The sequence below is a fragment of the Pinus tabuliformis genome, chromosome 3_2 (genome assembly GCF_031772625.1).
Source record: "Pinus tabuliformis cultivar Carrire ecotype Pingquan chromosome 3_2, CPIR1, whole genome shotgun sequence".
NCBI classification, from domain to species: Eukaryota; Viridiplantae; Streptophyta; class Pinopsida; order Pinales; family Pinaceae; genus Pinus; species Pinus tabuliformis.
Window position 1 is genome coordinate 628,490,693 of NC_142302.1, and position 12,995 is coordinate 628,503,687.

The window sequence follows — 12,995 nt, forward strand, 5'->3', positions numbered from 1 at the left end:
TAATACTAAATAGATATTTCTTACACATTCTCATTCATGATACAAATTTAGACATAGATCTAGATTCTACATTGTAAATTTAAAATTTGTAAGTTTTACAAAGTAACATTATGCATACAAATACAATTGTGACAGATTCATTAATGATCCAATAGGAGAAAGACAAGAAACTGCAGTTTTCTCATTAAGTCATCAAAATCAAAATGTGTTACATAGGTAGTAGCAATGCCAATGGAAAATATAAATAGCAAATACAAAACAACTACAAGCCTCAAGGTAGTAGGTAGCTCATGACTCATGAGTCATCAATCATCATCATCAAAATCAACATCACTGTCATGGTCACCATTGCTCTCCTCTGCTACATCCTCCTTTGTATCCAATGTAATCTCTGCATCTGCTAGTGTGGAGGATGACCCCTCAACAATATCACCATCATTAAAAGTGACAGGCTCTAGCATTGGGTCATTATGATCTAAGTTGGCCAATGCCAACTCAACACTGTTGTCCAAACCCATATCATCAGGAAAGACATCCCACATCTTTGTCTTTCCCTTCAACCACTCATCCCTCTGCATGTAAATAGGACGAAGGTTGGTGTGCACATACACCATTGTCTCTGCCTTGGACTGCTCAAGCCCGTTCTTCTTGACACTACAAATTCCCATATGTGCTCCAATTCCTCTCACAACAAGAGGGTGAAGTCACTTGAGAGAGGAGCCTCATGGCTAACTACTGTAGAGGAGGGCTTGTTTCCCCATGAGTTTCCCACCAAGAATAGGGCTTCTTGGCCCCCTGTCTCTAATCACATCATAGCATGCAAATCGCCCAGTGCTAGTGGAAAACTCTGCAAAGGCATCCTCCACCTCCTCCACCTCATCAAGGGATGCTTTATCCTGAAAATCCCACCTCAATGCATCCTTCCTCCCTTGTGAAATTTGACCAGCCATGTGAGGAGGGAATTTGCGAGAAGGTCCACCATTCAGCCACTCATGGATGTAGCATTTTGGGTTCAATGAGTGAGCCAAACAATGCAAAGGTGTGCAATTCTTGTCCCACTGCTGAAAATAATATCTTGTATGGTGGTGAAGAAGGCCTCTGATGATGTCTCATACTCAGGGCACTCACTCTGTAAAATAATGGTCCTCACAAACTCAATCATGGAATCCCATCCCTCATAAACCTCTCCTAGGATGGGTTGGTCTGTATCTGCAAATCATAACAAAGCAATGATAGGGTCCATGATCTTAATAGTGAGATCTACCCTCTCCCACCAAGCATCATCTAACACTGTGTCCTTGAATCTTTTTGAGGCTGCTTGATTTGTCTATGTCCAAAAAGACCAAAACTTTGAAATAACCATGGCCCCAAGAGCGCATTTGACCTCCCTCAACCTCTTCAACATGATGAATGAAGAGGCAAACCGTGTATCTGCAATCTTCAACAATGATAGATGTGTGTAATCCTTGTAGATTGTGAGGGCATTTATATGATTTTGTACAAAGTTGCGGATATGTTGTGCATCCTCAATAATACTTCCAATCCAAGGGACATCAGAAGCAATAGATTTAAGTGCTAAATTCAAGGAATGGAGAATGCAAGATGTCCAAAATATTTGTGGATATTTAGCTTCCACAATCATGCTGGCAACCTTGCTAACATGTGCATTATCTATAATGATTTTCACACAAGAATCAACACCTACATCTTCAATAAATTCAATGAACAACTCAACAATATATTGTGCATCCTTGTATTGTCCAAGTGCATCCACCAATTCCAAGAAAACTAGTCCATTCAAGGAAGACACCATGAAGTTGATGAGTGAGTGGCGTGCTGGATCTGCCCATCCATCAGAAACAATACTAACCCCAAACATTGGCCATGCTGATTTAATAGGCTCAAGCATTTTGTCCACCTCTTTTTTTTGCCTTAGTCAACAATGCGGTTCTAAGCTTCTCTGACCTAGTAGGCACATATCCTGATGGAGCCCCTTGAGTTAGAGCTCAACACATCTCAAGAAATAAAGGTGAGCATGCAACATTAAAGGATATGAAGTTTTGATAGAAAAATAATGCAATGGTGAGATCAATCTCTTCTCGTCTCTCTTTCTGAAAAATCTTGTCCATTGGACCAAGTGCCACTGCCTTTCTTTTTGCTACTTGACCCACACACCCACCAAAACTCTCAAGTGGAAATTTGCTGCTGCTTTTCCTCATGAATGGAAGGGAATCATCATTCTTGTTTTTGGTAGATGATGCAACCACCCTTGCCACACCAACATTGGCTTCTTTTAACATTTTTTCCTCCTAGCTAAAAACACCTGTGTACACGTTGCAATTCCACAACTTGGTAACGCCAACAAATGAGCTTTCACACCGTAATAAGTGCTCTTGAAATGATTGTTGCAATAGTTGCATTTCCAAGAAACATTGCCTCCTCCCTTCAACTTGTTGCCCGACCCATGCTCTCTTGTGACATACTTCCATAAGGGATATTTGTTTTTTTGAGCTTGCCGTTTTTCTAAATTGTGATTTTATGTAATTGATGAAAAGAAGAAAAATTAAACTATTATTGTAATGCTTGTCTCATGCGTTTCATGAGCAAGGAATTTTATTTTTAGTATGACTCCCATTGTGAGTCCTTAGGTTTGTTCATAAAGTCAAATTGAGTCAATATCATGTAGGAAGGGCCCTTCTTGGGTATGCTACATTTTTTATGAGTCATTAAATCAATATGTAAGCCCTCCAATACCAAGCACAAAACAACTCCTTCAAGTCGGCTACAAAATGGAGTAAATAACCTACTCTAAGAGACATGTCAGCTCAACTCTCTCATGTCGGCTAATTTATAGAGGCAAACCACTATAAATAGGCAGCTCGACCTAAGTTCAGAGGACAAAATTTCAGAGATTTTCGGTCAAGGAACAGTCTGCAATAGGAAGTGCGAGGAAGGAGTCTCATGACCAGTGAGGAGTAGGAAAGAAAAGGTGAAGTTTGTGGTAATATTTTTGGGTCTGTTTTGGGATAATCCACTTCACAAGTGTGAGGAAAGGGTGTTGTCCACTGTAGAAGAAGCTGAGGTTCTGCTGTGATACTTGAAGGTTGAATCTAGGAGAAAATTGAGGTGCAACACAAGTCGAGTTGCCAAAGAGGAATCCTCCACCTCAAGCGAAGAAAATCAAGGTAGAAAGGACGATCATCTACACGTGCTAGGGTTTCTGATTTAGGGCTGAGAAGTTGCAGGCCTGAAGTAGAGGAAAGGAAGCCGAGATTTGAAAGGAAGTCGAAGCAGAAGGAAGGAGTAGGCAGTTGACTATCATTGACTCAAGAGGGCAAGATAAGAAGCTTTGGTGTTTTGGGCTTAGAGAGGTCAAATAGGTTGAGGGTCTTGGTCTTGGTATTTGTCAATTGGAATCTCTATAAGAAGAAAAAATTGTTCAGGTTTTCCTCTCAAAGAGAGATTTTGGCCCTGGCTAATAGCCTATATTCTGTGTCTCTTGCCTCATTATGGTTTATGCATTGGTAGATGTTTGATGAAAAAGAACACTAATAACCTAAGTAAATGAAGATCCTAATCTAAAGAAGTAAAAAGCACTCACAAGCAGTTACTAATAGAAGAGAAATCACTTTATTTCTATGCCCTAGATTTCTCAACATGGTATCAGAGCTAAGGTGACTAAGTCAAGGAAGGGCATCTTATCAAGGGACACTCAAGGATCAAATCTTAAGAAAGGCATCAAAGCGAAAATCATGTTGAAATCAAAAGAAGCATCATAACCCTAGATCAAAGAAGTCTACAAAGAAGTATTGGGATCATCATAAAGAGGAAGAAGGCCAAAACTCTACACCTACTCAAGCTAAAATATTTTGAAGACTAAACATCCAAAGGAAGCTAGATCAAAAACTAGTGTCATCTCACTCTTTGTGGGATCAAGAATCATTCTTGAATAAAACTACCTTCATCAAGGAGAAGTTTTCTATCCTCTATATCATCATCAACATCAAGGAAGCAATAAGAAGGAGCATTCTATCAAGTAAGTATATTTATGACCACATCTGAATTTTTCAAAATGTCTTTTTGTAAGGAAAGCAACAAATTGGTTGGGGCTTCAAATTATCTTGCATGGAAGAAAAGGACAGATTTGAATCGCATTGAAAATGAGGTTATGGAACATGTCAATGGTTCTATCACTAAACCGAGAAAGGAAGATGCTCAAGCTCTTGCCAAGTATATGAAAGGGGAAGTTAGGGCTCAAAGGATTCTCATAAAATCAATCAAGGATCCCCTCATCCCATATGTATCTAAACTCAAAACTTCAAAAGAAATCTATGACAAACTGGTAGAGTTGTATTTCGCAAGCACTGCTGGAGAAGTCATCTCATTAAGGCAAGAATTCTACGAGCTGAAGATGTCTAAGGAAGATGGAATAGCCTCATACTTTATGAGGATATCTGAGATTTGGGATCAACTACAAGATCTGGAAGAAGTCATGTCTGATAGTGAATGACTACAGTTGTATTAAATGCACTACTGGAGGAGTGGGGTAACTTTACTTCAAGTATTTATGGGAAGAAATAAGCTACTCCATTCTAGGATGTATGGTCACTATGCAAGATTGAAGAATCTAGACTAAAGGCCAAATCTAATGTGGGAGCAGGTGAGCAAAATCAAGCTTATACTACAATGAAAAGAAGAAAGGGACAATTTAGAATGTTTGGTCCTCAGAAAAAGAAGAACATGGCTAAAATATAATGCTATGGGTGTCAAGAATATGGGCACTATAGGAGAGATTGTCCTAAGATCAAGAAGGACAATAACAAAAGAGGAAGAGAAGACTCGCACATCACCAAGGAAGTGGAGAAAGTTGAAAAGAAGAAATGCAAGGAGGAAGTAATAGATCTGCACAATTGAGATAGTCTTCTTCACATAAGTTCTTTTCAAATTCCTAATTCTTCTAAGATATGGCTATCATGATTCACTAAGTAAAATAATGGGATGCATCAAGGCATCATAGAAGCATTGTAAGCGAGAGCTCGGGACATCATCATAGAGAATCATGAAAGATGGTTAGAATCTATGGACGACAAGGATATAACTCTTGGGAATCTCATTGGAAACATAAGTGGCAAGGTCATCTAATACAAGGTTCATCATACATCTGTCAAATGGAAACATCTGCTGATGGGGATACTTTAGAACCTCAAGATTCTCTGATGTAATCTTCATTGAAAGGTTCACCGATCATGAGTGGAAGCAAGTGTTTCATCAAAAATTTTAAACTTGTGGAATTCATGGGATGATGATATGATGACATAAAAGTGAATCAGATCAAGGGATTGAAGCTCTTTCAATCAAGGAAGTTGCTGCAGGAAGTATGGATGACACAAAGGAAAATGAGGTATGTATGCTTACAATCTATATTGAAGAGTCATGTAATGTGGTTGTAGGTAACATGGACCAATGCTCTATCTTAAGAGCATGATCAAAAGAAAGGATCTCCTCCCTCAAAGGAATGCATGGGTCACACATTCACTAGATGAAATCAACATAATATGTCCTCATATGAAGTATGAGGTGGTTGACTACAATTGAGGAACTCTGATTGGAAGCTCCTGGGAATGAAATGTGTGAAAAAAGGAAGCAAGAGATCGTGGAATATGCAATCATGGTAAAGGCAATCAACATCCGAAAAACCAAGAAGATTTGACTTGGATATCTCCATGGAAGATATGAAGACTTTGATGAAGTCTGAAAAAGAAAGAGACCCTTGACAATATATATCTTTGGGAGATGTGTCAATATGTATGCAGGATGCTGATGCAAACTAGAAGATGTCATGATGAAAGACCATCACAAAGGTAATGTTGATTTTAATGTTCAAATATCTGGATGGGTTATGCAAGGTTGCCAAGGGAAGATCTATGGATGTCTTCCACCACCAATGCACATGTAGTAGGATGAAAGATCCTTAAGTAAACTTGACATGAAGAAAGCATCATGGCATGAAGGAAGGCCATATATGGATTGATGGATCACTTTTCGATGATGGCATGGTTGTTTCATGGATGAAACTGATGGATGGTCAGTGCCTATGTAGAAGTCCCAAACATGAAGACTCCTAGATAACGAAAAGAAGTTCATGACATCGTGAAGGGGAGCTCTTCAAGCAGTTGATTGTCCCATCATCTCCACCTAAGGAGCTCTTGTACGTCCCTAATTAATAGGGAGCCTGGAAACAAGTTTCTTACTTGGAAGAAACTTGGAAATTCCTAAGCCAAGAGGGAGCTTAGGTACATTCCTTCTGTAGGAATGAGTACATTTCTTTATTGGAATAGATATGTCCTCCCTAATTGAGTGGGAGAGATAGACACATCATTCTTGTCTTCACTTGGGAAGACAGAATGGAGGATTGGGTAAACATTTGGCATCCGATGCTCTTTGAGGATGTGTTAGGGCGTCCAAGATAAGAGTAGTCATTGAGGATTGGGAATCCAAGATAAGAATAGTCCTGGTGGAACACACCTTGAGAACGCGGGTGGGGTATGCTCCGAGAGAGCAATGATGAGGGTGTCTATACATCATTGGTCTCGCCAGCATTGTGCTTTGATCTTGTGGAGAGATAGAGCTGTTAGTCAAGGCCTTGCTGTGTGACAATGCTGGTTGATATGATGCTATACAGATGGTTACCAATCAGACTCTTCTTATGAGAAATTCTTCAGATTGAGAATGACCAAGTACCATTATGAATACCTCCCTAGTTAAGAGGGGGTATTGAAAAGTAACTAGGTTCAGTCTTCATAATGACGTGTAATTGTGATTTTATGTAATTGATGAAAAGAAGAAAAATAAAATTATTATTGTAATGCTTGTCTCATGGGTTTCATGAGCAAGGAATTTTATTTTTAGTATGACTCCCATTGTGAGTCCTTAGGATTGGTCATAAAGTCAAATTGAGTCAATGTCATGTATGAAGGACCCTTCTTGGGTATGTTACATTTTGTATGAGTCATTAAATTAGTATGTAAGCCCTCCAATACCAAGTACAAAACAACTCCTTCAAGTCGGCTACAAAATCGATTAAATAACCTACTCTAAAAGACATGTCGACTCAGCTCTCTCATGTCAGCTAATTTACAGAGGCAAACCACTATAAATAAGCAGCTTGGCCTAAGTTCAGAGGACAAAATTTCAGAGATTTAGGGTCAAGGAACAGTCTGCAATAGGAAGTGCGAGGAAGGAGTCTCATGACCAGTGAGGAGTAGGAAAGAAAAAGCGAAGTCCGTGGTAATATTTTTGGGTCTAGTTTGGGATAATCCACTTCACAAGTGCGATGAAAGGGTGTTGTCCACTGCAGAAGAAGCTGAGGTTCTGCTGTGATATTTGAAGGTCGAATCTAGGATAAAATTGAGGTGCAACACAAGCTGAGTTTCCAAAGAGGAATCCTCCACCTCAAGCAAAGAAAATCAAGGTAGAAAGGACAGTCATCTGCACGTGCTAGGGCTTCTAATTTAGGGCCAAGAAGTTGTAGGCCTGAAGCAGAGGAAAGGAAGCTGAGATCTGAAAGGACGTTGAAACAGAAGGAAGTAGCAGACATTTGACTATCGTTGACTCTAGAGGGCAAGATAAGAAGCTTGGTGTTTTGGCCTTGGAGAGGTCAAATAGGTCTTGGTCTTGGTCTTGTTATTCGTCAATTGGAATCTCTATAAGTAGAAGAATTCGTTTGGGTTTTCCTCTCAAAGAGTGAGAGGTTTTGGCCCTGGTTGATAGCCTATAGTTTGTGTCTCTTGCCTCTTTATGGTTTATGCATTGGTCGCTGTTTGATGAAAAAGAACACTAATAATCTAAGTAAAAGAAGATCCTAATATAAAGAAGTAAAAAGCACTCACAAGTAGTTACTAATAGAAGAGAAATCACTTAATCTCTATGCCCTAGATTTCTCAACAAAATGAAGCCTTGGAAGCCCTAAATCTGCTCACATGTGTGGACTCTGGAGGCAGAAGCGGTTTCAGGGGCTGAAAATTTCAGACTTGTAGTAGAGAACAAAATTCTATTGCTGGGGGTCGAAGTTGTGCTGCTAGAAGAGATTTGGTTGGGTTTGACTTGGACAAGGGAAGCACATGATCAAGAAGGTCGGAATTGGTCTTGGAAGGGTATTGGTCTTGGTCTAGAGGTCTTGGAATTCGTTATTTGAAGAATCTATAAGAAGAGGAGATTTGTGGGTTTTCCTCTCATGTGGAGAGGTTTTGGCCCTGGCTTGCAGCCTATATCCTGTGTTTCTGTGTACTGTTGATCTTCTTGTTGCTGTAGCTGTTTGATGATAAGAATAACATAATGCTAAGAGAAGAAGCTAATAAGTAAGAAAAAGTAAAAGTCATCACCAGCAGTTATCAAGTTTAAGAGAAATCATCCTAACTATAGCACTATAGATTTCTCAACAATATAAAATTGCAAATAATGTTGGCAGTGGACAAATGTGATGATTAGACCCTTCATATCAACAAGGTGATGCATGATAAGGCATTGTGCTGGAAAATGGTCAAAAAATACTCCTAGATTGACTGCAAGAAGGTAAGGCAAAGTTTATTGCCTAAATAGTTGAAGGTTAACTTATGATCATAATAATCCATAGCCTTAGTTTTTCTCTTGTTTTTTTTGATATTATCTCGGATATATTCAGATATATATCCATATTTTTTGCATATTTGCAGCATCTCTCTTGAATCAGAATGTTGTATTGTAATTTTTTTGCTCCTTTTTAGGGTGCGCATACATTTGATTTGTTGTAATCTGTAAATAGAGACTGAAGGAATGCCTTTATTGCTTCTATGTCATTGAGAACATTGATTTTCTGCATAGAAATAGATTCATGACAAGGCAGTGCACTGAAAAACTGCTTCAGTTGTGATGGGAAATTGATTTATGACTTATTGCAAAGAAAGTACTTAACCTTGATTATTTTATGAATTGCCTTTACAGGTAGCAATGCCCAGAAGTAATATTTTTATTTTGACTGATCCTGCTAGCAACTTTCCTGCTGTTCCCAGCAATGCTGTTGTGATGCATATCCCAGGCGACTACTCACGAAACAACTTGATGCTTCAAAGGATCAAGTCTTACATTGTAAGCTTGTTATTGTTTCCTAGTTTTGAGTTATATCTATGTTCATAAAGGTTGTTTTTCTTACCCTCTTCAAATCATTAAGAAATAAAAAATGTCCATAATTTATATATTATTATTCTTCCTTGATTATAAAATCTTCGATTTGGTTGGTAATGAGCCATGAACTTTTTCACTGTCATCATCCCATTCTAGTGCCTTCATAGAAAAAGGCTCATGTTAGGGCTTATGTATAGTGATTGTGGTGTGGTATTCAGGTTTTCTTGAGCTGTGTAGCTAGCATTCTGTCTTGGTAGATATGGTGCAGTCAGGTACATGAGCTTTGAAATCGAAGTTTGAACCTGCAGTTTCTGCACAACAGCTAATGTTAAATTCTGAAAGATTATTAAATTCTATGCCCCAACATATGTATGTAATAATATTTCCAAGAGTGTAGGCTACTTCAACATTTAATAGAATTTTAATCAGTTTATTCACAACCAATGTTTTAGCTATAATTAGTTAATTGTTCATTGCTCATGTCTATTCCCTCTTAAAATTTGTCCATCTATGTCTCTGTCTAAAATTATACTCTAGAGATCATAACAGGGCCTGGAGCAAAAGAATGGTAGATGTCAAAACCAGCACATTGAACTGGACTTTTTTAACTGTCAGGAATAATTGGCATATTTATAATTCAAACTTCAGAGTGATATATGGCTATGGTTATCTGGGAAATATGGTCAGAAGTATCAGTCTGTAATTTCTTGAAGATTTATAGGGAGTAGACCTGATAATGACATGATAGAAATGAACTGAATGATCCATTACAGTCTTTGTATTTCCATCTTTGAAACAATGAAAAGAGATGTGAATGTAACTAAAAATCTTGGTAGGGAATGAACCAGTGTATACAGGGTTAAATCTAATAGGGTTTGTACTTGTCATATCAAGGTCTTAGGTTGGACAAGGAATGCTGAAAATGAAGAGAATGAATGATCTGAACCTGCTACAAGTCAACCAAACTATTCAAGTTGCCTTTGTAAGAACTTTCAAGTTATTTTCTTCACAGGGAGCAGAGCTCATTGTGGAGCCCACTACATTAATATATTAGGAATGGGAAGTTTTCTGTCAGGTATTTTCATGAATCATCATATTTATTTTGTCCTTGATGATTTTGCTCCAAATATTCCAGTTCTATATGTGGTCCATTTGTTGCAATGTCTGGAAGCACAATAAAAAATAGCCAAGAACCTACAAGTGTGAGTTGAAGGCTAGAAAATTATTAAATTGTTCTCTTTCACCCACTTACACATTTTGAAATTGAAGCTGATTTTTTTTGTTCTAAAACCATCAACGTACAACATTAAAAAAGAAAGAGGAGTTACATGTATAGTAATCATTCCAACTTGAAAACAGATCTTTACCTATGTTTGTAGATAATACAGAAATGTCAGACTATGGCTAAAGTCTTCTTACACTGTTACAAGAATTAAAAAAACAGGTAGAAAATCCATAAATGAATGCAAGCAGACCAGGTTCTGACTGCATATTGATATGTCTTGCAGCGAGGTTGACCCCATGCAGCTCAGTCCTAAGGTAGGCAATCTGACAACTTTCAAGGGAGTTAAACCCCAAAAGGACCCATAGGAAGAAGAAAAAGACATTTAAAGGTCCAAGGATAATGAGAATTCTTTTGTTCAGGCATAAGCTGTCTCAATGCTTCAGATATCACACTCTCCCCAAAATGGGTCGTACTTGGATTACATCCTCATCTTTTTTCTTCTATATTTGTTACACTAAAAATAAAATTAGGCCTGTCACATGATTGTTTATTAGCAAAACAAAATTAACCTCCTATTTCCTGGCAGATCTAGTGTTGATTTTCTTAGTGTAATTAGGGTTAGCACAATATTTCTGAAATTCTGATAATTACTTTTGATGTAGATTTTCTTTTAGCTTATTTCAGTAAATCATTAAGCAATTATACTTCAGAAATTCAACCATAAAGAATAGTAGAACAATAGAGATCACAACACACAAGAGAAGACGAGATTTACCCTGGGGAAACCCGCTACGGGGAAAAATCCAACAACCTTTTCAAAGAGAAATTATTCTTGTTCAATGAAAAACACACCTAGACCTATGGTCAAACCTGGTCTTCTCTTCCAAGTCAAGTCCCCCAATCTGATCCTGCACTTCAAAATTTCGGCCTTCTTGCACTAGCCAATTGCCCCATAATTTCGGCTTTGCAACAATTGCCCTAGTAATCTAGAAATTTCGGCCCCTGCAATTGTTGTCCCAGAAAAATGCGAACCACAGAGAGAGAGATTACTTCACACGTGCGAGTTGCTAGAGAGAGAGGAGAGAGAAAACTCAGCCTTCTTTACGTGTCCTTCTTCTTCGCTCACTTGCCCAGAAACTGTCTTGTGTGTGAATGTGAATTGCCAAATTGTGGAGCTCGAGCTGCCTTTATATAGTAGTCTGTCTAGGGTGAATGGACGTGTCTCTTGGCCAAGGCCGACTTGACTTGGAGGGAAGCCGACTTGTCACTTTTGGAGCCAAAATTTTCATTTCAAAAATTCAAATTTACATATTTTAAAAGTCGCAATGGGACTTTGACTCAAAATAAATTTTCTTTTGAATCAAGCATTTATAAATATGCTTTACAATGATAAATACAATTACATCAAGTGACCACATGTACATTATGAAGATCTACCATAGTTACAAATTCAACACCTAGTTTGTGCATTAGAAGTAGATAGGAGTCTGAGCTTATAGTATATAGTATATATTGATCTCAGTAATCATACATGACTTTGGAGCGAATTCAAATAAATTTGACTGGGTTTAATTTGAATATTTCAAACATACTCTAGCTTTACATATTACGTTAATATGAATTTTCTTTTTTTCAACTCAAAGGTTACTGCAGCTAGGCCACTACAAATATTCTGGCTGCATCCATGGGCTTTCAATGGGACATGCAGACAATTTGCTATTTTTAGTAGTAGACTTGCATGAGTGATATGTGATAGCATCTGGGACGGACAAATGGCAAGATCTGGATCAGTGTTGCGGGGGAGCCCCCCCCTCCCCCTCGATTCCGCTCCTAATCCGCGCTCTGGGCGGGAGCGACTCGGGAGCAGGTCAGGAGCGCGCTCCCTAAAAAAAATTTCGCTCCCTACCTTTTCGGGAGCGTTTAGCCTTTTTTGCAGTAATGTTCAAAATGCAATTCTTTTTCAAAGAAACAAATAAGTTTTGAGTGGGGCAGCTTAATGATCAAGCCTATGGCCCTAGTATTGATATGCTATTCATGGTAATGTTAAATTATTAAAGTAAAAGGATGTCCTTTTACTTAAATTTTTAACATTACCATGAAATGACTCAGGATGTTTGAGAGTGGTTCCGACCTCACTGGATTTCATATGGAGAAAGTAGAATTTTAGATTTCATTCAAAATCCAGCAGACTTATCAGTTTTTCAGGATTTCAGGACTGGGGGATTGCAATGTTTCCATTGAATTTTCTCATGTATTAGGGTATGGAACTCGTATTTAATCAAGAGCACCAATCCCTGTATGTACCTTGATGTTAGTGACATTGGTTGTCAAACTCCTCTATCATGACCCTCCTAAAAATGTACATATCACTCAAACAAAATCTTGACTTGACATGGTATGCTTTTTCTATCTTATGTTAATGCTTAGAAGGTGATATTAATGACAAAGATCCCTATACAGATATAGAGGTAATGACAAAGATACCTCTGGATATTAATTCTTAGAGGGTGATATTAATGACAAAGATCCTGATTTCCAACAAGACTAAAAAATTAGACATTTCTCGTGCTGGCAAGAGGCCCAAGCATAAGAAATAGATAATAGATTTACT

At 38.2% G+C, this 12,995-nt stretch overlaps 1 protein-coding gene across 1 annotated transcript in view; it reads left to right on the top strand.

The window, feature by feature from the left end:
* Window positions 1–12,995, top strand: part of LOC149182196 (polyphosphatidylinositol phosphatase) — a 170,515-nt gene that overhangs the window by 78,720 nt on the left and 78,800 nt on the right. Inside the window, exon 4 of the mRNA XM_089416799.1 lies at window positions 8,980–9,123. Coding sequence (XP_089272925.1) covers window positions 8,980–9,123 — 144 coding nt within the window. The remainder of the gene's footprint in view (window positions 1–8,979; window positions 9,124–12,995) is intronic.